The following is a 26,911-nucleotide window of genomic DNA, read 5'->3' on the forward strand; positions in this document are numbered from 1 at the left end:
ACACATCTCTGGGCCTCTTCATGGCGGGATTGTATAAAGTTTTTTTTTTTTTAAATAGCGCACAGTGATGTGGCTACTGAACATCCAAAAGAGAACTGAGTTATCAACCATCTCCAAACAATATTGTATCTCTCTCGTTCCCTCAGAGCTAAAGGCTAGGCCTGTTAGCATACTCCTTATTTCCAGAGGAAAGCTGAGTTCAACGCAGAGACCAGAGGGATTAGCTCAGTCCCGACAGGGATCAGACATCCAACACATACCCCACTCCCCTGGGTGAACCGTATCCTCACATAACCCCGGCCACCCGCCCACAGGCCACACCAGATACCGATCCTGCCTAAGAGGAATATAAATACTGAGAAACAAATGTACTTGTTTTTCCCAACAGCAAGGGTAAAATGCCATAACACCAGCTACAATGCATCTAACAAAGTTGCTCAGTCGTAGCCTATTCCCGTGTCGTTGTTGCGGCGTATCCACAACCACGCACACGTCAGAAGACTATCAGGTGACGGCCCAAAAACATTAACAATTCCAACCACGCACCACACACAAACATTCCCTGCTGCCCTGTAGGTAAAGGAAATGCAATTTGGCATCCCAGTGCTAGGGCCAAGGCAGGGAAGGCAAGGAGCTGGGGGCATGTCCGCCTGTGGTGGGACATCACAGGGGCTGTTCGTCATGATCAAACGGGTCTGAGGGATGTTGAGTTAGCAGAGGCAATATGTCTACCTCCACCCCCACCCGCCTTCCAGTGTAAATAACTGGATTGTCAGCCGCTGACCCACCAGAAAAATTACATTATTGATTCCCAGGCCGCTATTCCTGCATAGCCGTTTGGTTCCTCCTCAGGTCTGCCCAGAGGAAAACGTCGGAAACACTCTGAGGGACAATAAGAAGGAGAGGAAAGGTGGGGCAAAATGGGAGATGATGGAGTGATGGAGAGTAATAACGCTGGAGATGGAAAAGATAGACATTGGACATTTGGCGATGATTTGGTGGACAGAGCTTTTCACAGATTTTCTCGCTATTAATATCAAGAGTCTTCTGTAGGACAAAGATAAAAAAATACACACACACACACACACACACACACACACAATCTTCACTTCATTGTGTGTTTTTAGCTGTAATCTAAAGAGCTGAGGTGAGAAACTGTCTGAGACTCCAGAGGTAGAGCAAAGCAGAGCACACAAGGCTTGTCAGCCTCCCAGCGCTCTCAGTCCTGGGGCACAACTCCCTGTTCCTCTGAAAAGGGGCGACATCAAACACACACACACACACACCTCCCGCCGGTAGCGTTTGTTGGCCTCCCCCCTTCCTCCCCTCATGTGTTTCTCTTAAGAACGCGTCCGTTGATCTGGCATTCAGAAAAGCCAGACTCCTGTTTACAATCTACCTGACAGCTCTGGGAACGAGGTAAGGGGGAAAAAAGGCTTGCGCCGAAATACACCCTGTCAATAAACCCCCAAACATTCCCTTTTTCAGCTCTAAATGTCTTGTAGAAAGGTAGAGCGCTGTACAATTCCGTGGCTTTCAAGCCGAGGTGGACGGTGAGCAAAGCTGCTCGTTGGAATGTCTGGGGATAATGGACCTGGAGTCGGGTGTGTTTAACCGCTCCCTGGCAGTACAAAGTGAAAGGCGCTGATTTCTACAACAGCTGCCACAGAGAGGGTTGGAAGGAGAGAGTTAGGAGAATGGAGCGGGGCATTGTACTGGGGGACTGTGGAACATGCGAGGGTGAAAGTGAGGGGATGGCATAGCAAGAGAAGCGGCTGGGGAAAGAGCCGTGACTTATACCGTGCCCCTGGCAAGAAACGCAAATACAAACCGGGCAGGGACGTGTCAGTCAGGAATCTCGATTGTTTTCTTTTCCAGCTCTGAGGGGCATCCAAAAAAAAAACAGAGCTGTCAAGGGGTGGGAGACAAGAGAGGTGCTGAGAGCACATTTCCCAGGGACCAACGGGCCAATCTGGGCAGCCCTCCCAAGGAGTCATTAATTACCGTCCAGTCGGGTCAGGCCACAGGGTCCCAGGATGTTGTCGGCTCTGATTCCCGTGGCCCTGCTCACGGGTTCGTGTGGCCAGGCGCCATATGAACTTTCACCCTAAAACACCGGTGGCAGGTTCAGAGTCGGGTCCTGTGGACAGATGACAGGGAGAAAAGCAGGCTCTCTGGGCACTACAGACTGCTGAGCTAGTTTCCTGTTTCCTGTTTAAGCAACAGGAAAGAGAGGGACACCTCACTGCCGAAAAAATTAAATATTTGTATATTTTTGCTTTTTTACATTTAGAAAAAAAAAAAAAAATATATATATATATATATATATATATATATATATTTGATGAAGACTACATTAGCTCGGAAGGTTATTGAACTACATGTGTACCTAATTCTTACCATACAAGCTGCTCTTTCGGAGAGCTACGCGGCTCTAACTGGGGACAGGCCACCAAAAACTGAAAATGTAGAACATCCCTAGGTTGGTAAAAAAAATTGTATAAAAAGTAATATGCAGATATTAAGTTAGCTTATTGACAGAGACCTGTTCTTTCAACTGCTGGGTGAGTTTCTTGGCACATGATACGCATTTGTACCTCCACATGTCTAGTTTGATTGAGGAGGAAAAAAATGACAAGTAACTGAGTGTTATTTTTCAGCTTTCTGAAGCTGAATACACATTATATGGGCCACCTTATGTATTAAAAACACCTGGATACTGATATGGGCTTGGTCAGGTTGCTGTGTGGGCATATCCCCCGTTTCAAGACCCCTGTCTCTCGGTACATGCCAAAGTAAAAGTAAATAATGTAAAGTAAGGCACATTTCTCTACGCTCTTACTTGTTTTCCCACTCTCTCTCTCCCTTTCTCTGTCTTTGTCTCTCTCTCTCTCTCTCTCTCTCTCATTCCTGTAGTCTGAAAAGGCTCTTAGAGCTCTATCTGTCGCTCAGGGATCGTTTTAGTCTTCCTAGCCAGGCCCATTGATGTCTTCATAGATTATGGAAATGAGCTACAGACACCTATTGAAAATTACAGTAGGAGATGAAATCTGAGCGAGGACACAGTGGGGTGTAAATCGTCTCCGGCCACACTCCTAATTACACTGACGTGTATGTGGGAAGTGTGTATGTGTGTGTGTGTGTGTGTGTGTGTGTGAATGTGTGAGTAAACCTGAGTGCGTGCTTGTGTACACGACTTTGGCCTCCATGAAGTTCAGCCCTATATAAAGTGGCTGTGCGTTTGTGTACATGCTTGATTGCTAGCTTAGGAGTGCTTTTATAAGTGTTCTGGGTGTACTGAATGTGCTCAGTACACTTATAGAAGTACTCAAAAACAAGCAACTGAGTATATATACAGTACCAGTCAAACGTTTCACATTTCTCATAAGCTCACATAGAGATGTCCTTGTTTTCCATGAAAATATACATGAAATTAGTTTGAATAGAAAATATAGTAAAATGAATAGGAAATATAATCATTGACATGGATAGAAATAATGATTGTTAATTTAAATAATAATTGTGTCCTTCAACCATTGCTTTCGTCAAAGAATCCTCCATTTGCAGCAATTTTAGCCTTGCAGACCTTTGGCATTCTAGTTGCCAATGTGTGTCTGAAGAGATTTCACCCCATGCTTCCTGAAGCACCTCCCACAAGTTGGTTTGGTTTGATGGGCACTTCTTACCATACGGTCAAGCTGCTTCCACAACAGCTCAATAGGGTTTAGATCCGGTGACTCCGCTGGCCCCCTCCATTATAGAGAGAATACCAGCTGACTGCTTCTTTCCTAAATAGTTCTTGCATAGTTTGAAGCTGTGCTATTAGTCATTGTCAAGTTGTAGGAGGAAATTGGCTCAAATGAAGTACCGTCTGGTATGGCACTTCAAAATGGAGGGATAGCCTTCCTTCTTCAAGATCCCTTTAACCCTGTACAAATCTCCCACTTTACCACCACCAAAGCACCCCCAGACCATCACATTGCCTCCACCAGACTTGACAGACAGCGTCAAACACTCCTCCAACATCTTTCAATTTGGTCTGCGTCTTGTTCTTCTTTGTCATCCGAACACCTTAATCTTAATATATCTGTTCACAATATTTTTATATTGTGTCTGTCTAGTGTCTGTGTTCTAGTGTTGTACCATAGTCCTTTTCTTTTGAAAACATGGATATTTCAAAACAAGTGACCCCAAACTTTTGAACGATAGTGTATATACAGCCCCGGAAAAAATAAAGAGACCACTGCACCTTTTTCTTTCCTTTCCAAAAAAGTTGAAAAGGAACATTTTGAGGGAGGAACAGAAGTGTTCATTTGCAGTGGTCTCTTAATTTTAACCCTTCTGTTCCTCACACAATTTTTTCCTGAGCTGTATATATAGAATGCATATTCATGTATGTACTGTAGGGCTGTCAAACGTAACCTGTTAAAAACGTGTTACAACATTGCATTAATTGCAATTGCATCAACATTTATACACCACTCTGATCCTCTTTTGACAGTAACACGTTTTTGTGTGGATCCATGCAACCACAGATCACAGAAGACAGCCTTATCATATGTAGTTTCGGAAACATGGATGTGTAACTTCTACATCACTGCAAACCTTAGTCTCTTAGCCCCACCATTCAAACAAACGTTGGGTTTTTTTCCATGCAGATTTGTAGGTGTTTTTGTTTTTTAACCATGCTGCAATAACATTACTCAATGTATGCTATATTTTTTTAAATGATAGCAAACAACATTTTAGCTATTGTACCTAGCAAGTTAAACATCTTGCCCAGCGTCTAGACACACATTTGTATGGCACAAGATAAACAGAAACACGGCAACCCTAAACTGTGGCTGAATGGTACAAGAGTGGGATGTGTGTGTGTGTGTCTATGTGGGAGACTGTGTGTAAGCGAGTAAAGATACAGAGCATGTGGGAGAGAGGTAGCGTGTGTTCGCTTCTGAACACTAAAGATGGTAAGATGATGTAGGATGGGTTTAAAAACAGGTTTTTCTTCGTATCCAGAATCTGTTTTATTTTTATTAGGCACCCTCCAATCAGTATTTTAGGCATGACCTTTATATTTTATATTATTTATAATTCCTTTAAATAAATGATACATTATCATTTATAATTCCTTTATATTTATTTATAATTCCTAAAGCTTTGACAGTCCTACTCATTCTCTAGGGTCAATGAATTCTTCTTACGGATCAACTGCCCTTATATCCAGTGTGCAGGCAGGGGCTTGCATTATAGGTCCATTCGGTTGCTTTCACAAGAGAGTTGAGTGCTAAGCACCACATTACAGAGTATTGAAAAGGCTGACCATTCTGGATGCTTAGAACGTTTACTGTACCCCCCCCCCCCACACACACACACACACACACACTCTTTCTGTTAATGTCTGTCAGTAGACTGCAGGTACCCTGAGGGAATGGTGCATTAAACACCATGTTCAAATGTTAAGTGGAATTAAAAGGGCTGATCCTGCAGCATCCCTCCACCACAGAGGGAGTCAGGGGAAGGGTGTGAAGGAAGGGGGGGTCGACAGCAGGGAAGGAAACAAAAAGGCTAAGTCCCTCTAGGAATGGAGGGGGGGGGGCCTCATTGGCGTTGGAAACAGTAGGACGGTTCTATCGTAACGCAGACATGTTCTTAGGCATTTCTACCAGCGGGAAATTGGATGGATAAAAAAAGACTTCAGAGATGGCACACATTTGCACGGCCAAGGGGAGGGGCATCTAATGAACTCTTGGCGAACCCTCCCAGTTTTGCTGACATTCCATTGGCTTACAGGATGCGCTGGGCAATCTCTATGGTAACAGGGCTGTACAAAACGCTTTCCTGCCTCTATGCTAAGGAAAAAAACTTTTTTCCAACTCAAATAATCCATATCATCAATCAGTACAACTGTGTGATCCCGTCAGAACCCACTGACTACTAATGTGTCAGGCTGGGAAAAGGGGCTAGAAAGGACCTCAAAGCTGCACCCTTGACGTTTCCAAGACCGTCCAGAGACAACAAGTGAGTTAAACAATTGATGTGGCAAATATGGAGAGATACAGGACAGAGGTCTGAGGCGTGCAGACAGGCCTTGGATTCCCTTGCTGAAGAGAAACATCAACACAGCCATCATTACGCCGTCAGAAGTCATGACAATAACCACAGCCCATGTCATCTTCATCACCGGAAAGTGCTTTGGCGGTTAGATGCCGTTACGAGGGAGTGCACTGCGCAATGATTGTAGCACTGATTATGTTAAGTGGAGTGTACTGCACTCTAGGTGCCTCAGTGCTTGTGTGTGTCTGTGTGAGTGCGTGTCTGCGCGCATGAGCGTACAAGCATATTTTATTAGGTAGCGCTGTGAGAGGCCAGTAGTCTGAAAAGAGAGAATCTCTCCTTTCTCTCATCCGACTGCTAACTGGCACAGCGGAGAAATGGAGAGAAAGAGAGAGTCTGAGGGAGGAAGGGCACATTCCTCTCCAAAAGCACGAAGGAAAAGTGGGAGGGACGGAGAAGAGGAAGACGGGGCCTAGAACCTTCATTTACACTCATTATGAATTATTCATAGTTCCACAGAGCAATGAAGTCAGAGGGGCTGCCGGGACGGAAGAGGGAGATGAATAGCTTGACGTGAGTCTCCTACAGTACGTAAACGTCCAGAGAGAATAAGACCCCACCCACTGTACATACACCACTGAACACCCTGAGTGGACATTAAAGACACAGACACACACAAACACAAAGACATAAACACTGTTTGAAGTGTGCATTCTACAGACACATCCTATGGTAGGAATTTACCACACGTGGTTCCACCACCTACCACACCACAGTTGGATGACTTTCTTCAACGTCGTTTTGACTTCCCAACAGAGGTTTCTCAGAAGAGTGTCAATAGATTGACAGCTCTGTAGAGATAGCAAATTGCTAACATCTCGAAAGGCAGAGAGGCTGATGTGATGGAGCTAGCTAAAGAGATGGCGGACATGGACACTTGATGACACCCTTTCACGCAGGCCTGACAGCCCCAATCCCTTACCACGGCAACGGGCACAATAATAATCTTGTCATAGAGGCACAATGTGACATCTCTGCGGTGTGTGCTTAATGACAACCGTATGTTTGTTTTGGGTGGGGGTTTTCTGCTCTGTTAGCACAATTAGCTATGTTAGCGTTCACCTCCTTCCTTCAAAAAGTCACTCATAATCCATGTAGTGTGACAGTGTTATTTCTGCAATGTTTCCAGTGGTGCTGCGTTATTAGAGAGAGAATCACCCCCACATGCCGCGCCCTGTAAATAGCAAGCAATGTGTAAATATGTTTACATATGTTTACACAGCCCTTTTTAGCAAATGTTTATTTTTTTAAACTGACCAGTGCAATAACAGATGCATTACCCTAAATACGCAGCATCGGCCAAGAATGTGACAGGATACATTTTTTTATTGGAATTATTAAAGCATAGCCATGCGTTTCGCCACTAGCTGGGACAATAAATCTGACTGGGAGGAAAAGAGAAAACTTTCAAACAGAATGGGCCATTAATTCTCTCTCATTATCACTTAGGCCAGTCCTTCCACACAACCACCCCCCCCCTCCCCGCTCCCATCGGCAACGCTCCAATCTAGACTGTGACCACGAAGCATTTGGAAGGCTTATAGGCCACTCCCTCACAAAGGTACTAGTCCACATGAGATAGAAGGGTAAGATGACAGAAAGAAACCACATCAAAATGACCAAAGATCAACTGCTGGGTCTGGCTCCAATGTACACAGGCCCAGTGGGTACAAACTACTCTTTATTTAGCAAGTAGAGCACAGAAACACCCCCTTCACCAACAGAGTGAGACGGGGGCGAACTGCCCTGTGTCCCAACAGGGAACTAGAAAACAACAGGCAAACTCCCACACTCCCACAGAAAACGGAGAATAAGGGCTCAGCATGCTTCTAAAGCATTCAATACCATTTATGTTAAGACCGTCCTGGTTGTTATATAGTGACTATTATTAAAAGGTGTGGTTAGGGGGGTGGAGAGGGTTAAAAATAGAAGGTGGAGGCTGAGAATCCTGGGTTAACCACCCTGTCCCCAGGCACCCAGATCCTGGGTTAACCACCCTGTCCCCAGGCACCCAGATCCTGGGTTAACCACCCTGTCCCCAGGCACCCAGATCCTGGGTTAACCACCCTGTCCCCAGGCACCCAGATCCTGGGTTAACCACCCTGTCCCCAGGCACCCAGATCCTGGGTTAACCACCCTGTCCCCAGGCACCCAGATCCTGGGTTAACCACCCTGTCCCCAGGCACCCAGATCCTGGGTTAACCACCCTGTCCCCAGGCACCCAGATCCTGGGTTAACCACCCTGTCCCCAGGCACCCAGATTCCTCTTCTCCAGTGCACAGTCTTCATTAACCCCTTCACATTTCCCACATTTGTCAATCTTGAATGATGATTGTTAAAAGGGAAAAATCGCTGAATTCCAGCATTTCCACCATGCCTTCGTTTGGAAAACAAATGCATTCAGGTGAAGAGTTGTGGCTGAGGGGAGTTGTTGATAAGTATTCATCTTGGGCATGGATAAACTGTTTAGAGTGCTACAGAGATCCGTCATATTTTCCCTGTGGAAAAGTATTGCTAAAACAAAAAGCATAGCAACAAGTTCAACTACTTTCTGAGGCTGCCGCAGTGAATTCTTGTGTGAGCGGCACTGTTCTTTGAGCTGATGCTTGGGTTCGCACTCATCACTGTCCCCCCTCCCTCGCCTCGTCCAGCCCTATACTATTGGCTGTCACTTACAGAGAGTGAGCAGAACATGCAAACTCCCTTGTCTAGAGGAAATAGCACTTCACCCCGTTTCAGTGAGTAAATAATCGGTCCTGGCAGACAAAGTTAGATCATTTTTTTCATTGCAAAACCATGTCAACTACCCAACTCGTGTCATTCCACCTGCCCAGGCAGTATCTGCTCTCTCAATCAGTTTCATTGGGAGGCACATGTAGATCTCATAGTTTCATAGTTGCTCCAGTGTGAATTGGCAATAGAATGACTGTACACTTTTCCTAGAATCACATGAGAAATGACAAGATGTGTTCGCATAACGTTTTCATTCTTCTAGTCAATCACATCAACATCCCATATCAGCTAGGTATGTCACTTCTCTAGAGTTCAGAACAAGCAGAATCAAAAGGCCTAGCATTAGAGGTGGAATTCTATTAATTTGTACCGCTGGGACTTGCTTTTCTTATGGGGTCTAATCATTTAATTAAATTGTATCCCTATCAATTTTGTATGGGCTTAGTAGGCATAGTAAAGAGTCCCTGTGTCTTATAACTCATATACTGTTGTATGACCTTGTGATCAATCAAACAAATGAATGTATAAGTCCCATTTTAAATCAGCAGTTGTCACAAAGTGCTTTTATAAAACACCCAGCCTGAAACCCCAAGGAGCAAGCAACAACAGTGTTGAAGCACAGAGGCTAGGAAACAAGGACAGCAACGAGTCTTACAAGCCTGGTACTCCGGAGGTGTGGGCCAAGATCTCATGTCCCCTTAAGTTTAAACGGAGCCGGAGACAAGGAATATTTAAAGAGCGCATTCCTTAGATTTACAAGGATTTACAGTGGATAAGGTGAACTGACCTTACAGGGGGGTCCAGTGACACTGTGGTCCTATCCGGGGGAGGCCTCAGACAGGGCCCAACAGGCAGGAAGTCAATCCACCCACATTGCCAAGCATCAACCAAAGGTGTGACATGAACACAAACAGTAATGATGTTTTCATCTGACTGTCAAACCATCACGTCAAAAGAGCTCCTGTTAGCTTCCCACGCTTTGTAGGTGGGAAGGTTTGTCAACCTACAACATCATGTGTTCATGCTAGCAGTGCACTTCAGGCTTCCTTCCCTCTAAACAGGCAGTGGAGACTCCTGGATCAGGTGGAAGCAGCACAGGTGTTCATTTTCAGAATCAGGCTGAAGTGTAACAAAATATGGAAAAAGTGAAGGGGTCTATATACTTTCTGGATGCACTCAAGGTTAGTCATCTAGTCAAAAAACCCTTCCAATATAATCTATTATTGAAAGAATACTTGTTCAGTTAAGTAGACAGTTTTCAATCAGAGCCAAGCAACAACATCCTGGAGTATCAAGCTAGCGAGTGAGGTCAGAGAAAAGTAACTGACTATGTCTATGCACACACATGTCTGTGTGTAACTGTCACTAAGTGGCTGTCACATTGATATAATGCAGGTAGCCACGTCTGAGAGACACCCAAAGGTAAAAAGCTAGCTAGCTAGCTAACTGTCACAATTCGATAGCTACAATTGACTACAATATAGTAGTGTCATGCAAGCAACATTAGAGATTCTGCAACAACAATATGACTTCTGGTTTTCATATTTTGCTGTCCAAAAAATAGTATTCAGTGAAATGCTTTTGTATGATATGAATTCATTATTTTTTGCAGATTTGCATAGCGTGTATTGAGTACATTTTCAATAACTACGTAAGAAAAATATAAATTAAACAGAATTACTCATTACATTTTATTTTACATAAGGTAAAGAATATTATAAGGTAGAGCACATGGAGAAATGGTTAGAGCATATACATTCAAATACATTCAGAACATCTTCGTAGGATTTAATGCATTCAATATTTTGTGTCGTTGATATCGGTATCAATTACTCAATTACTCAATTATCTCATTCCTTTGTAGCCCAATTAGTTAATTGAATTTATACTCCAACAACTGAAAGGTTAATTGCAACTGCCAAAAATATCTTTATTGCCCCATTATAGAAGCTGATTTGATCTGTTTCCAGTATTGACAATAGCTCCGAGCAACCTGTCAGCAGCAGAAAATGGAACCCAACATATAATTTCAGCTCGACCCTCCAGGAAGACACCACAGAGAGCCAGGAATGTAGCCACTTTCATTGATTGCAACAAGATCTTTTCTTTTGCATCTCCTTTTCAGCACAAAGCTGAGCATTTGTCAATGCATTTTAACTATTCTACAACGCTATTATATTCAGCTTTTTTATGTGAAATAATATAATTATACAAACTCGCAGACATTGATACAGCTTTGAGCTACAGTAACTTTATTAAGTGAGCTCCATTTGCCAGAGCAGCCTGTTTTGTGGGCAGCAGAATGAGTAGAGCAGGAATGGTGAACAGTGAAGAATCCCACCCAGGCACAGGAGCCTCAAACCATTAGCTGTCTGGACCAGGGCTCCGGAGACGTCGGAAACTCATCTGAAGAACATGTGCAATAATTCAATTTCTAACTGCTGGTTTGCTAGAATACCGTTTATGAAATTAACACCGATTTATTTGTCATTCAGTTTAACACTTTTGCTTTTTCTCATTCCAACTTCAAAATGTATCGTGATCTGATTCTATTACATTGGCACAGGGAGACGCTCTGACGGGGACATTCTGGGGTCAAATGGAATATGAATTACATAAAGGACAGCGTATATCTCTGATGTGCAAGCTGCATGCTATTTATAGCTCCCCTAAGTGTTTATAGTCTGCAGGGACCAGGGTAAAGGATAGTATGGAGGTCAGAATCGCCAGTAAATGGCCTGGCGTGACATTGAGGAAAACACCAATTGTTGGGATTCTGTACCTGGAATCTCATTCCCCCCTCAGTAAGCTAAGTCTTGTTGACCCCTGTGAAGGAAGCATTCCTCAGACTCCTCTGGGGAATTAGCTTTTAACGGATCTAACCCAGGCTAGGGCTGACACCCACTGAGATGAACAGAATCAGTGTGATGGAAGCCAATGCCTCCTGCTGAACTACCTCCCAGACTAACCCCAGAGGGAGAGTGCAAGTGAACCATCTCTCTTCTCTTTCTCTTTCTACCTCTCCTCTCAAGTGATAGCTATCTATTCTCTCTCCCTCGCCGCTCTATTTCTCCATACTTGGCGCTTTAAGCTATTTTGTGCTCGGCTCTTTGAATTAATGGTCACCAGAGAATGAATTGTGACTATCCATCTCGTTGTACTGGGGGAAGAATCAAGGGGAAAGTTCCTGACAGTTTCACTGCACCACCTCCCTAACTCTATTTCTCATTCTGTCTTTTCACACAACATGACAACGCACAAGCAAATCCTATTGAATCACATTCTGCTTTTCATTTGCCTGTATATTTATCATTCACCTGTACGTATACGTTTCAAGCGTTTTTATTCAGCCAATTTCTAGACATGTATGTAAACTGTCCGCAGGCGATTCATTTTTCCCACTTAGCATATTCTGGGAGCCAGCCGACCCATGAAGCACTGGAGGCGTGTATGAATTGGCCTCAAGCTTAATATCTCCGAACAGCATTTTGTGAAACTTTTGGCACTGTGACCCACTTAAAGCCTTTCAGATGTTCCTTGGATCTAACAAAATAAATAGAACTGTCCTCTTCCACACAACTCAGTCTGTAGCCGTAACGCAAGACAAACTGGCTTGCAAAACCAATGAACCGCCAACGTGTTTGGGCTCCATTAACAGATAGAGAGAGCTTTGAAGTTTGAAACTTTGAAGTCTGATAGATTTGACTGGAAGAAAATTGGCACCGTCATCATTAGACGAGACGTAGAAACCGGGCCTTAATCATCACAGAACCTGTTATGGTAACTTCCTACTACACGTTCTGGATATCGGTACACTCAAAACCCTTCTAAGAATGAACCACGATGGAACAGTTATATATACGATGACAGGTTCAAGACAGGGTGGTCCAACTATCATGGTAGGAATATAGAAAAGCTCCCCTATACTTCCAATTAATGTTATTTCAAACAGAAAAAAAAAAGTTAAGATTGTGTTCAGCTGTACTATCTTCGTTCAAGGACAGGACCCCAGCGAAAGATCCTGTTGAAGCTCATGATTCGGATTGTACCAAGTTAGTAGAAATACCATGGTATTACCGTGATACGAAATGAAAGTGCCACAGAGATTCCAGTGGCATGTCCCTTGTCTATGAAGGGACATCTGCCTGTCCACCTACAGCAGAACTTGAATGGGAATGCCCGTTAGTCATAGATACTCCAGCCCTCCAGGGGAAACATATGAATCAGCCTCGTCTTTTATTCAAGCAGTAGATGATGAAACCGAGAGGAGGCAATTGCCACCATGAAAGCTTTCTCCGTCGTTGGTATCATGATTACGCTGAAGTGTGAAATAGAATTTAGCCACAGGAAAGAGGTTTGACAAAGGGTGGAACTGTTGTTTGAGAGTGCATCTGTCAGTTTGCCTATCTTTTCATGCTAATTTCATTTCAATATACGTATTGAAAAAGAAAGAACAATGACTTCCCCTATGTAATGTCATTATTACTTAACACACATCACCCCGTTCCTACAACACACTGCCTCTTGTGCACAGACATGGGTGAGGCCTTGCGGTTTGGGGTTATTTCCGACACTGTTCACCAATACCACAACTGGAGCTACAGGGTAAAATACACGAGGTAGTATTCTCACTACGCCCAGTTGTCGTTTCCTGTTAATCACAGATAACGCCATGACTGCTCTTCACAACAGACTTTACTGGGTCTCCAAGGAATCAAAATACATTGTTTTGCATTCGAAGCGATCCACAGCTACATTTCGCACCCCGTTTGTTCATGGCGGACCTTCTTATTTTCTCACTCCAGTTAAAAACAAGCGAAAGGAGACATTAGCATTAGGGTTGTAGTTTTTCTGACAGTTACTGTCAGAAAAATAGAGGCAAATCTCAGTGCGAATAAACCCAGCTTATTAAATGTCTCTCTCAGGGAACTGAGGTTCAGAACCTTGTCACTAATACTTCCAGTATAATTAATGATCTGAAATCTGGCTCCGACACATACATATAAACAATAGTTTGTTGCTTATCGAAGGGTGCTTATTTCCTGATTGTTTTGTTTTTATGGACACAGCAGCCAAAGCATAAAAAAATGCCATTCTGAAACAAATCATTCAAACACCGAGGAAGATCTGCGCTATGGTCTGTGATACTTAGTATCATTACCTCAGTTTGATTAGCAGCTTAATTGTGATTATAATGAACTAAATACCCTTCTCCGACAAGGACGGCCCTTCCAAGTGGACAGTCTCCAACCAATGCTGACCGAGAGGAAAATTGCTATGGAAACACTTTAATGGAATCTTGCCACATAATGGAGAGTCGGAGATCAAGATAGATTACAGTGTGACTACTAGAAGATAGTTGTCCCCACAGCACTGTAGAATGTTGTTCCCCATAGAGACCCTATAACCTGGTCTACTAACGGACCAGGTACCTCAGAGAGGGTTATTCAATTAGATTAGAGCAGCTTCTGTTCCGCCTTCAGAAAGATGCTTGAGCTGTGTGGAGGAATGCTGTGAAAATAATATCTACCATCTCCATTTATTATATATGGGTTACTGCCACGTAATACTGTTTAATTCTGCATAATCAGACAATAATACAGTGCAGATGGCAGGCCATTTGAATATAACACAGAAGCTTAGCCCAGTTGTCCATTGTACCAAAGCTAGCAGTCACAGTCTACAGATACAGTTCATAGGGTAGCATAGACTTAAGGGCAACAGAGAGAAAGAGAGAGAGACAGAGAGAGAAAGAAACTGAGAGACAGACAGAGAGCAAAAGAAACATAGAGACAAACAGGAAGATGGACAGAGAGAGAGAGAGAAAGAAAGAAACAGAGACCGACAGAGAAAAACAAGAGGACAGGACACAGAGTGGGCAAATGTGAGTTATGGAGAGCAGGCCTCTTCACTGTCTCCTCGTTGCCCTGTATTCTCAGAGATGTGCCAGATTTGCACGAAACTTGTTTCTGACCAATTAGACAGGAATGAAAGATAGGGGTTGGGGGGAAGGGCAGCAGGTTAAAACTAGGCCATTTTGCTCTCCCTCCATCTCCTTCTCTCTATAGTGCCAACTCTCTCTCTGTCTCTCTCTCTCTCTATCTCTCTCTCTGTCTGTCTCCATCTATATCTCCCACTTTATTCATCTCTCTGGCATTTGTGGTGCAAGGGAGGAGATGAAGAGAAAAAGGGGAAGAAATGGGTCTCATTTGGCACCCACCAGAGATGTCAACTCAGCCTGCGGCAAACAGGGCCATCCCTGGGACTTTTTCTGGTTCACACACACACACACACACACAGGTTGCCTGCATGAGAACTGACTGGGAAAAGCTGTGGCATTAAAGTTGTACTGTAAAGGCATGCTCAGACCAGGTCTGACATGCTCCAAGGTAAAGGAAGCAAACATACTGCTAAAAAACTCTTATAAAATGAGAAAAAGCAGCAATAATACTGTTATCAATCCTGAGACGCTGTAGCAAAAATAAAGCCTTTTTTTCTCTCCACAGCAACACTGCCTCAATATTAGACACAATCAAAGAGAAGTCAAGAAGTCTGTCATTTATTTTGATTTTGTGCAGACCTCCTAGTTACGTAGTTCTACATGAAAACTAGTCTTCTTCACTGGATGATGACATATTAATTATTCCAATTGGACTCTTAATATCTCACCCGGCACAGCCAGAAAAGGACTGGTCACCCTTCCGAGCCTGGGTCCTCTCTAGGTTTCTTCCTAAATTTCGGCCTTCTTAGGGAGTTTTTCCTAGCCACTGAAATTCATCACTACTGTTGTTTGCTCCTTGGGGTTTAAGGCCAGGTGTTTCTGTAAAAGCACTTTGTGACAACTGCTGTTGTAAAAAGGGCTTTATAAATACATTTGATTGATTGATTGATACAGGTCCTTGAAGAAACTCCTCCATTTTTCACTCTCCACAAGAACCAATCACAGCAATGTTAAACCAATCACGGCAATGTTAAACCAATCAGCGAGGGCCCAAAAGCGAGGGCCCCGGACGTCAGCTGAACAAACTTGGTGCAAAAAACTGCTGATAAAAACCCCAAAACCCAGGCGAATGTCAAATCAAACAAACACTCTGCAAAATGCTGTCTGTATAAGTTTGTGAAGCAGTTCAGCCTGTAAGCATATGGCCTGCTTAAGAGCGTCTGCACACAGTGATATCGGCATGGTCTCTATATGACTGCCTGACTGTGGGAGGGAACATGACACTCTCTTTCACCCCCTCTTGTTGTCTCTTGACTTTGAGTCTCTTCCTGTCTCACCCTCTCTGTTTTCTGTGCAGCTAATAATGTCAGAGATGACCAAGACAAACCTCTGGGAGAGAGAGAATTGAAATAAAAGAGAGAGAATTGAAATAAATTGAGAGAGAGAGAGAGAGAGAGAGAGAGAATGTACAAAAGGTTGGGTCTTTGTCAACAGGCCATCGGACTGCGCAAAATACTGAGAAAGTGCAACCAGAGTTGACAGCAGGCATAATGGAGATGAATAGTAATTGTTGGCTTTCAAAAGCAATGCCCCAACAAGACTCAGATCCTTTCACAATAATGTCAATTAATAATTACAATGTCCTTTTATGGAAATTAAGTCTAATAATTCAACTAGTAGTCTAAAGGAGTGTCTTTGCCAATGTTAACCCTAACACACTCAAATGACCTGCGTAACAGAGGAAATTATTTAGATCAAATTAATAGTAGCTCTAACTTTGGAACAATACTGGCTATTAACTGAGCTTGAAGAAAGATGAGACTCTAAGCTTGGAATCAAGATATTGATGCGAGGGGGGTAGAAAATGAATGAAAGTGCTTAATTTCAGCTTTTTCAATGAGGGATTTAATGGGACTGATGAGGAATAGTAGCCACCACGCATCTTAGGGGCTAAATCCATATCTTGTCGTGGAACACACTTCTGTGCCAAATATGAGAAGTATTATTATTTTATTTCTATTGAGCCCACATTTTCAACAGCACTACAAAACAAAATTGACTTTTCTTTCCTCTGTATTTTCAGGGCAAGTCATTGTAAAAAAAAAAAGTTTAACTAGTTACTTGACAAAGTACAATTTCATAAGGATCAAACAAGTGTAAGGAAGCTACCCTGTGGGTTCAAAAACCCAAACATGCCAGTGCTATGAGGGGTAAGAGAAACCTTCAAATGAACTTTAAACCAAATTTAACTCCAATTACAACATAGTTTGAGATCCCTAATCTGTGTAAACCGCTGCGCTCGGTTTACAGAGACCAAGACATGACTGCTTGGTGTTACAGGAAAGTAACGCAAGCCATTAAACCAGTAGACATGCCCGTGAGAGGTCCACAAAGCATACATACAATATGACTGGAACAGGGGGAGGGAAAACATACATTATGAGTGGAACAGGGGGAGGGAAACATACATTATGAGTGGAACAGGGGGAGGGAAACATACAATATGAGTGGAACAGGGGGAGGGAAACATACATTATGACTGGAACAGGGGGAGGGAAACATACATTATGAGTGGAACAGGGGGAGGGAAACATACATTATGAGTGGAACAGGGGGAGGGAAACATACATTATGACTGGAACAGGGGGAGGGAAAACATACATTATGAGTGGAACAGGGGGAGGGAAACATACATTATGAGTGGAACAGGGGGAGGGAAACATACATTATGACTGGAACAGGGGGAGGGAAACATACATTATGACTGGAACAGGGGAGGGAAACATACATTATGACTGGAACAGGGGGAGGGAAACATACATTATGACTGGAACAGGGGAGGGAAACATACATTATGACTGGAACAGGGGGAGGGAAACATACATTATGACTGGAACAGGGGGAGGGAAACATACATTATGAGTGGAACAGGGGGAGGGAAACATACATTATGAGTGGAACAGGGGGAGGGAAACATACATTATGACTGGAACAGGGGGAGGGAAACATACATTATGAGTGGAACAGGGGAGGGAAACATACATTATGAGTGGAACAGGGGGAGGGAAACATACATTATGACTGGAACAGGGGGAGGGAAACATACATTATGAGTGGAACAGGGGGAGGGAAACATACATTATGACTGGAACAGGGGAGGGAAACATACATTATGACTGGAACAGGGGGAGGGAAACATACATTATGAGTGGAACAGGGGAGGGAAACATACATTATGAGTGGAACAGGGGAGGGAAACATACATTATGAGTGGAACAGGGGGAGGGAAACATACATTATGACTGGAACAGGGGGAGGGAAACATACATTATGAGTGGAACAGGGGGAGGGAAACATACAATATGACTGGAACAGGGGAGGGAAAAGAAAATCACACAAAACAAAGAAAATAATGTGTCATTTGGAGAAACATCTTGCAACATCGAATGGTCACGTCCACCATGTCAGCAAATCCCTTTTTCCTGCCATCAGTTGCATCTGGACTTTAGACTCTCAGACCCCTTTCAGACTTTGTCATTCCCAGTCCGAGCTCAATGACCCTCTCTTGCACATATGTACACACAACAACAAGCTCTGGAAATAGAGAAAATAAATCACATATTCATAAGAATAAGGTCTTCCAGTAGTGGCTCCTCATTCCCTGAAAAGCCAATCTCTGATGATAGCCTTAAAGTGGCTTCTCCTTGAAGAGAGGTCAAGCAGACAGCGTCCTCCATTCATTCAAGATGAGCTGTCACATAATATTCTACTTCCAGAGAGGATCTTCCCTTTTGGCCCCCAACACACACACACACACACACACAGGCAGGGTAATCTAGGCCTTGTAACTCTATCCAAGAGGTAATCACACGGGCATACCTCTTGAAAAGCATGCCCCGACAGAGACTTGCCCTGGAGCTAGTGCCCTCTGTACGAAGGAAGGGGGAAAAAACTGCCTTGAATGCAAAAAGGATGTGTAAGCCCACAGCTACTCTCCACTGATACCGTTCTTTTGTCCTTGCTCAGTGGCTTCTCTAGTTTCCTCCCATGGGGATGAGGGGATGTGGGGATGAGGGGATGTGGGGATGAGGGGATGAGGGGATGTGCATCATCTTTAATCTACTCCTACACACCAGTAGTGTGGTCTCCCCTGGGATTGTACTGATACAGCACGTTTCCCTCGTCTGAGTCACAATAAGTACAGGTTAGACGCGTCGGTAATATCCTTGATCGACTTGTGCAATATTCCAATATCCGACGGGACTCAGCTGCACACTCCCCCACATGCACGGCGCAGAGAAAATAACGGGCTCACGTAACAGGCACCAGCGTCTGACATTTGCCCTTCTTCCACCAAGCCAGTGAAGGAACACAAACGTTTCCTGCTCCTCCACCCCCGACAGAGAACCACAGGCAGAGAGAGGAGGAAGAAATGTTTTAGGGCCCTGTTTGAACACTGTTAAAAAAGGTCTTCCTTTAAACATCTCAAGAATTCCTTCAAAATCTGGATTGGTTGGATTGGTGACTATAATGTGAGGTGGTAACATAACCTAAACTACACCTGGTCAATTACTTATAGATCTGTGCTAAGTAGGAAGGAAGGAAGGAAAGAAAAAGAGAAAGAAAGGATTTCTAGACTATTCTAACTGGGCCTTGTAGTTGTTTGGAAATCAGCCATTTTCCTGCTCATGGTGAGGTCTCCTTTGTGCACCTGGCTCTTAGCTGGAGACAGGAACGCGAGGTTGATGGAGGTCACCGCACACAGCTGGCTGGAGGACAGCAGCAGGACACAGCGACCAAATTTAACAGCAGCTTCTTATTCAGCCAGTCACCAATTTACGTTTCACAACGGACCATAAGATGGACAGTCAACATATTTTCAGTTGTCTGGAGGGTGTTTTTTTTTTATTGGTGAGAAGTGTGGTATAGGAGAATAGAAAATCCCTACAATTGGTGGAAGTGAGGGACAATAAACTCAAGGTTTTATGAGTTAGCTTTGGATGTTTTTGTGCTTCATGACTTTCCACTGGATTCACTTGAAAATATATAAAAATGTTGTGGGGATTTTATTATACCTTTAAAAGTAATCTCCCTCTCCGAATGGACCCTTCTGAAAAAGAGAAGTGATTTGACCTTGAATGACCTCTCGTTTCAAACAAGTCGGAAAAAGCAGAAGGAGCTTGAAGTGCCGGTGTTTGGGATTTCCGTTTGTTAGGACAGTTGTGGCAACTCTTCAGACCAAAATTGCCAAACATCTTATTCAAATGCCAAACGAAACAGTCAAAACACATGCAAGCAGAGATAAGCGTATGCACAACACACACACAGACACACACACAGACACACACACAGACACACACACAGACACACACACAGACACACACACAAACACACACACAGGGCCTTATCACAGCATTTGGAGTCTCTCTCTGACACAAAAAGCCTCTGGGTGAGCACAATGTTCGGCAGGGTCTCACAAATAAGCCTTGCAGAAGCGCATCACACACACCTACACTCACATTTATACACACACTTACCAAAACACACACACAGGGCAGTCCCACATTAAAAAGAAATAAGAAAAATATGACAATATATTGAGGTAGATTTTCTTTTAAGGATCTGATTGTCGTTTGATGTGCGTGATGTTGTGCCAACAGTGAGATAAAGACAGATGGACGCTTGCCTCTGTGTGTGTGTGTGTGTGTGTGTGTATGAGTGTGTGTGCTCCGCAAAGGGCAGAAGAAGAGCATTCCTCGATTCGTGCCGACAAAGTTCTGTTTGCACAAACAAAAGTGTTTGTTCTGAGGCCCTGCCACAGCAGTAGAGCTGTACGCCGCGCTTGTCTACAGTGACTAATAACCTTGTCCGAAGGTAATGAAGATATCACCAACTTGAAAGGCACAAAGAAGAGAAATCAAGATTCTCTTGCTTCAGCCAACGGCTACCTCAGTAGTAATCTGCCAATAGCCCCTTCTCTGGTATCACTCCTATGCAGCAACCCAATGAGGCAGAATATCAAAGAGTTGAGGAATAAAAAGGGTGCCGGGGTCACGCATATGAAGGGGGTGGGATTGGTGGTGTGTATACACGAGTATAACTGCCTACGTTGGGAGGCGTCATGTGGGTTTTGGCCGTTGAACATTTATCTGCCATTTTCTACAGGGTCACCTTCCTGGAACTTGCCACCACGAGCAGTGCCCTTGGGAAACCGAATCCCACTCATGTCTGATACGACACGAGCACAGTGGGCATGGAGGGCACATGCCTTTTGGTTTCCTCTCCCTGTCTCACTAGTCACATTCCCCACAGATAATGAGTGTTTTATAGCCCTGCTGTTTCCATGTCGCCCATGGTACAGTCCCGGTAACTCACTGCAGCACTTGCCCCCGCTCGTACTTCCTCATAGTTCCTAAAAGCCTGAACTATAATGTTTTTATGTGTTTATTCTTAAATGTCTACGGCTATAAAGCTGGACAAACTAGAGGCTGGTGACGTGGCCACCACTTTTCAGCAGGCTCCATAAGACTCCTCATGGGACTCAAATAAATATTAGTGCCCTATGTGGGCAAAAGGGTGTCATTTGGGATGCCATTAGCATTGTGAAAGCAAGGCACCAGGGTTAGAGATGATTGTTCTGGAACTCTGACAAACGGCCTGAGACTGTGGAATCTCTCGTAACAATAGGACAGAACAGATACAATGTTATGCATATTCAGCTATTGGAACGTGTGATGCTACACTGTAAACATATACACTACCGTTCAAAAGTCTGTGGTCACTGTTAGATTAATTAAATTCTGAAGAAAGGAAAATAAAATCTGACCATTTTGAACCTGTAATCAAACCCACAAGCACTGAGGCAGAAGATACAGAACTGGTCTATAGGACAGTTTTATTGCTTCTTTAATCAGCACAACAGTTTTCAGTGGTGTTAAAATAATCACAAAAGGACTTAATAATTATTATAAACTTGGATTAGCAGACAACGTGCCACTGGAACACAGGAGTGAGGGTTGCTGATAATGAGCCTCTGAACGCCTATGCAGATATTCCATTGGAAATCAGCCATTTCCAGCTACAATAATCATTTCCAACATTAACAATGTCTACAATGTATTTCTGATAAAGTTGATGTTATTTCAAGGGACAATTTTTTTTCTTTTCATTCAGAAAGAAGGACATTTCTAAGTGACACCAAACATTTGAAAGGTAATGTGTGTATATATATAATGACCACCGACAGGTGAAGTGAATAACACTGATAATCTAGTTATCATGGCACCTGTCAGTGGGTGGGATATATTAGGCAGCAAGTGAACATTCTGTCCTCAAACTTGATGTGTTAGAAGCAGGTAAAATGGACAAGCATAAGGATCTGAGTGACTTTGACAAGGGCCAAATTGTGATGTCTATACGACTGGGTCAGAGCATCTCCAAAGCTGCAGCCCATGTGGGGTGTTCCTGGTCTGCAGTGGTCAGTACCTATCAAAAGTGGTCCAAGGAAGGAAAAGTGGTAAACCGGCGACAGGGTCATGGGCGGCCAAGGCTCATTTAAGAACATGGGGTACAAAGGTTGGCCCATGTGGTCCAATCCAACAGACGAGCTACTATAGCTCAAATTGCTGAAACAGTTAATTCTGGTACTGATAGAAAGGTGTCAGAACACACAGTGCATTGCAGTTTGTTGCGTATAGGGCTGCGTAGCCACAGACCAGTCAGGGTGCCCATGCTGACCCCTGTGACCACTGCTAAAAGTACCTACAATGGGCACGTGAGCATCTGAAATGAACCACGGAGTAATGGAAGAAAGTAGCCTGGTCTGGTGAATCACGTTGTCTTTTACATCACATGGATGGCCAGGAGCATGTGGGTTGCTTACCTGGAGATCACTTTGGGCAATGTTCTGTTGGGAAACCTTGGGTCCTGCCATTTATGTGGATGTTACTTTGACACGTACCACCTACCTGAGCATTGTTGCAGACCATGTGCACCCTTTCATGGCAACTTTATTCCCTGATGGCATTGCCCTCTTTCAACAGGATAATGTGCCCTGCCACAAAGCAAAAATGGTTCAGGAATGGTTTGAGGAACACATCAAGGTGTTGACTTGGCCTCCAAATTCCGCAGATCTCAATCCACTGGAGCATCTGTTGGATGTGCTGGACAAACAAGTCCAATCCATGGAGGCCCCACCTCTCAACTTACAGGACTTAAAGGAGCTGCTGCTAACGTCTTGGTACCAGATACCACAGCACACCTTCAGAGGTCTAGTGCAGTCCATGCCTCGATGGGTCAGGGCTGTTATGGCGGCAAAAGGTGACCTACTCAATATTAGGCAGGTGGTCATTATGTCATGGCTGATTGGTGCATGTACAGTATCTCACAAAAGTGAGTACACCCCTCACATTTTTGTAAATATTTTGATTATATCTTTTCATGTCACAACACTGAAGAAATTATACTTTGCTACAATGTAAAGTAGTGAGTGTACAGCTTGTATAAAAGTTAAAATTTGCTGTCCCCTCAAAATAACTCAACACACAGCCATTAACGTTTAAACCCCTGGCAACAAAAGTGAGTACACCCCTAAGTGAAAATTTCCAAATTGGGCCCAATTAACCATTTTCCCTCCCCGGTGTCATGTGACTCGTTAGTGTTACAAGGTCTCAGGTGTGAATGGGGAGCAGGTGTGTTAAATTTGGTGTTATCGCTCTCACACTCCCTCATACTGGTCCCTGGAAGTTCAACATGGCACCTCATGGTTAAGAACTCTCTGAGGATCTGAAAAAAAGAAATTTTGCTCTACATAAAGATGGCCTAAGCTATAAGAAGATTGCCAAGACCATGAAACTGAGTAACAGATATACTACAGATACAGATATACTGTACATACACATGGTTTTAACCTCTAACTGTAAATCAACCAGTTGCAACAGGATTGTGCAAGAATTCATCGCAGACGATTACAAAACAATTGTTACAACCTCAACTGAATTGCAAAGGCAAGTGAAATTACAATTGCACTCCAGCCAAGTGTGGCTATCACAACTAACCTGTACTGAGAACTCAAAACGCCAAATAAACTATCAGCTGAGTTGGCTTTTCGTACAGTCTAGTTATTACTGTTATCTAAAACAATGCTATAGGGAGAAGGGTCAGTGCTTGATTCAATGCACTGCATGTGAAACCCACACTGGACCTGAGTACAGACAATTGCTTTGTAGGGTGCTGTTGAAATAATAATAGTTCCTTGTTAGTGGGTCTATATACAAAGACCTCCAGGCTTGCTCAGCTCAGCAAAATGGGACATTTTCCATTTCCATTCACTTTCAAATAGGGTTATCAAAGCAATGGAAATAAGTCAGCACTTCCCTCAAATTCAATACTAGGACAAACATGTTACTGACAAAGGTGTGGGACAGTTGGTTGCGCGTTGCCACGTAATATGACCTCCGGGTGTGAGGACAGTCACACCGTGACAATGTTAAGTAGGAATGACAGCATGCCACATCGATGTCACATACAATGTCCCAAAGCCATCCACACACACCGGACACTGCCTGAATGTCGCCGCGCTATGCTCCGTTTCATCGGTTCTCTCGGATGTCTTGACGTTTGATACCGTATGGACACAGTCTGCACTCGGGCATTACAGAACTCCACGGTGGTAAACAAGAGCAAGCCGCCGTAAAACACCTGGAGATATATTCCCATAGCAGTCTACCCAGTTATGTGTTCAAAACGTAATAGCTGTTGTGTAGAGAGAATTGTCCCGAAATAAACTTAATTAGCCGTAATGCCTAGTAACTACAACCATTGTGTTATGCACCCGGATGAGTATCATTTTGTCACTAACAATCTTGAGTGACTGTATGGTCTGATGTTTATCACACAACCTCATCAGGTCTGACAGGAAGCATGCGTTGACAAATATTTTACATAATATTACTACTTTTCCTCAGGCGATTCCGACACAAAAACAAAACATATTTCTGTTGACAATGTGATGCGCAATTACGCACGTGCTGATTACTTACATATTCCATTAGAGTGGCTTATCCCATTGTGACTATCTTAAATACTTCTACACCGTAGGAAAATCTGTTGCGTAAATAAATTGCTTAATAACATTGTCCTCTTACCTCCTTGACTTTGTCCCGACGATGTAGAGTCTGAGGGTGGCTCGACTTTCCATGTTCAATCCCCAGGGGCGGTTTTAGGAGACATTTTTTAAACTTGTTGTAATCAAAAGAAGTATCTGTGTTGGCACGCTGGTTAGAAGACGATGTCACTTTCTCATCCTTAGAAGACGACTCTGTTTTAGACCTCGACATCGTCAAGTCCTCCAAAGCTTCCCCGCCGACGACTTTCTCGTCCGCTTTTGCCTCATTGGTGATAGAGGGCTTGCGGCTCAAGGATTTCAGTTTTGTGCTGGTTTCCCCCTTGGCTGAGGTGATGCCACGGAGATGTTCCATGTCCTTTGCCCCCTTCTTTAGATGATCCCTTAAATCATTATCAGACCCTACCGTTACAGGCTGGCTCTCTGTCTTTGAGAGAAAAATACGTTTCAAACGGACAGAATCGGGTAAGAAGAAGAGAGCCCCGAAACATAGAGTTACCAAGCCCGAGAGAAAAAGTAGAAACACAAATTTCTGGGATAGGCGAAGTCCCATGCCCGATGCAGACACACCGGGCAACTTTCGGAAAACCATTGAAATTGTTGTTCTTTATGATTGCCTAAACTTTATGATTGCCTAAATCAGCAATACGCTATACTCCACTCTCGCACACACTGTGCTGAGAAGCTTTTCTATGTGTCTTGTAGCATGTGTAAAAAGTTGATATGCGTGGCTGAAAAACACACCCCTGTGACAACTGAGGAAAGAGATTGCCAGAACTCTCCTTATCGTGCAATCGATTGGACTTGCATAGGCAAAGGTTACCGCTGCAATTTAGCAATCACGTTTGCCCAAGATCAATAGGCTACTTAATGTGTACCTAACATTAGCATAGACTATAAGCTATGACATGTATTAGGTATTTTGTACTATTTCAATAGCCTCCCAGATAAACAAATATGACAGATTTAAAATGAATGTCACCGTTTATACGTAGGCTAATCCGCGCTAAATCTAGTGATGTAAAATAACGCAATATGCGGAATCCACGCTGTAACGGTACAGATGTTTCGTTACTTTACGTAGCATATTGATCAGAAAATGCCGCCATCGCAAAGCAAGAGTAGCCTAAAGTTTATCGTATCTTCATTATTCCATTAGGCGAATCATTAAAAAAGGCATCACCGGATGGATAGTAAAACATGTGCCTCTTTATTGGCGGGTCCGTTTATAGCGGTCCACGTTGCATGTCACAGAATCATCTGTAGAAAGCCGGAGAATCACAAGCATCAGGGTTTGTATTCTGTAAGGTACAGTAGGCGGATAAAAACGTAGCCTATTTTATTCATGCCGCCGCCGTCCGTTAGAAATCTGCACGCTCTTCAGCCTCTTCATCATATTTCAACACGCATAACACAGCCCACAGCGAAGGTGACGCGTGTCCCATACACACACGAAGTTGTTTTCGCTTTCGAAAATCCGAAGAATGGAGGTTAAAATATAATCATCCAAGAGAGATAGTGTAGCCCGCAATTCAGTCCCACCAAAACACCGTGTCTTTCACTCGCCGTCTACGGTCTGCCTTTTCTCGTGCGCACCCTTGCTGTACCGTGTTCGTCCGCTGGCTCGCCACCACCGCAGAGAGGGAGAAATAAAAAAAATGCAATATAGGTTAGCTAGAGTGAAACGAATAGGCCTACTGATGTAACAACGAGTGGGTAGGTCGGCCACATTTGATTGATACCCACCAAGGATTTTCAAAACATGGTAAAGCAATACGATCGAATTCACAATGAAGTGGAGAACCAGCAGCGGGGGTTTTACTGTGCTCTCCAGGCGGCAAGTGATGAACCAAAGCGAGTGTGGTGGGTCCTATTCCCGAAAGGGTAGTATGGATAATCTAATGACAAACTACCAAATGGGTGCTGCATAGGCATATGACAAATGAAAAACAGTGATGAAATATGTGAAGTTATTCTTTGGAATTTACTTGTTATTTTTC

At 43.6% G+C, this 26,911-nt stretch overlaps 1 protein-coding gene across 2 annotated transcripts in view; it reads right to left on the reverse strand.

Moving 5' to 3' along the window:
• Nucleotides 1-26,521, reverse strand: part of LOC105006133 (mannosyl-oligosaccharide 1,2-alpha-mannosidase IA) — a 226,817-nt gene extending 200,296 nt beyond the window's left edge. Inside the window, exon 1 of one of the 2 annotated variants that reach the window (XM_013131541.4) lies at nucleotides 24,934-26,521. In XM_013131541.4, the coding sequence (XP_012986995.1) occupies nucleotides 24,934-25,503 (570 nt within the window). In that variant the 5' untranslated portion in view covers nucleotides 25,504-26,521. The remainder of the gene's footprint in view (nucleotides 1-24,933) is intronic. The other variant, XM_013131542.4, reaches the window with a different exon arrangement.
• Between the last annotated feature and the right edge of the window lie 390 nt (nucleotides 26,522-26,911).

The sequence above is a fragment of the Esox lucius genome, chromosome 20 (assembly GCF_011004845.1).
Source record: "Esox lucius isolate fEsoLuc1 chromosome 20, fEsoLuc1.pri, whole genome shotgun sequence".
In the NCBI taxonomy this organism is placed as follows: Eukaryota; Metazoa; Chordata; class Actinopteri; order Esociformes; family Esocidae; genus Esox; species Esox lucius.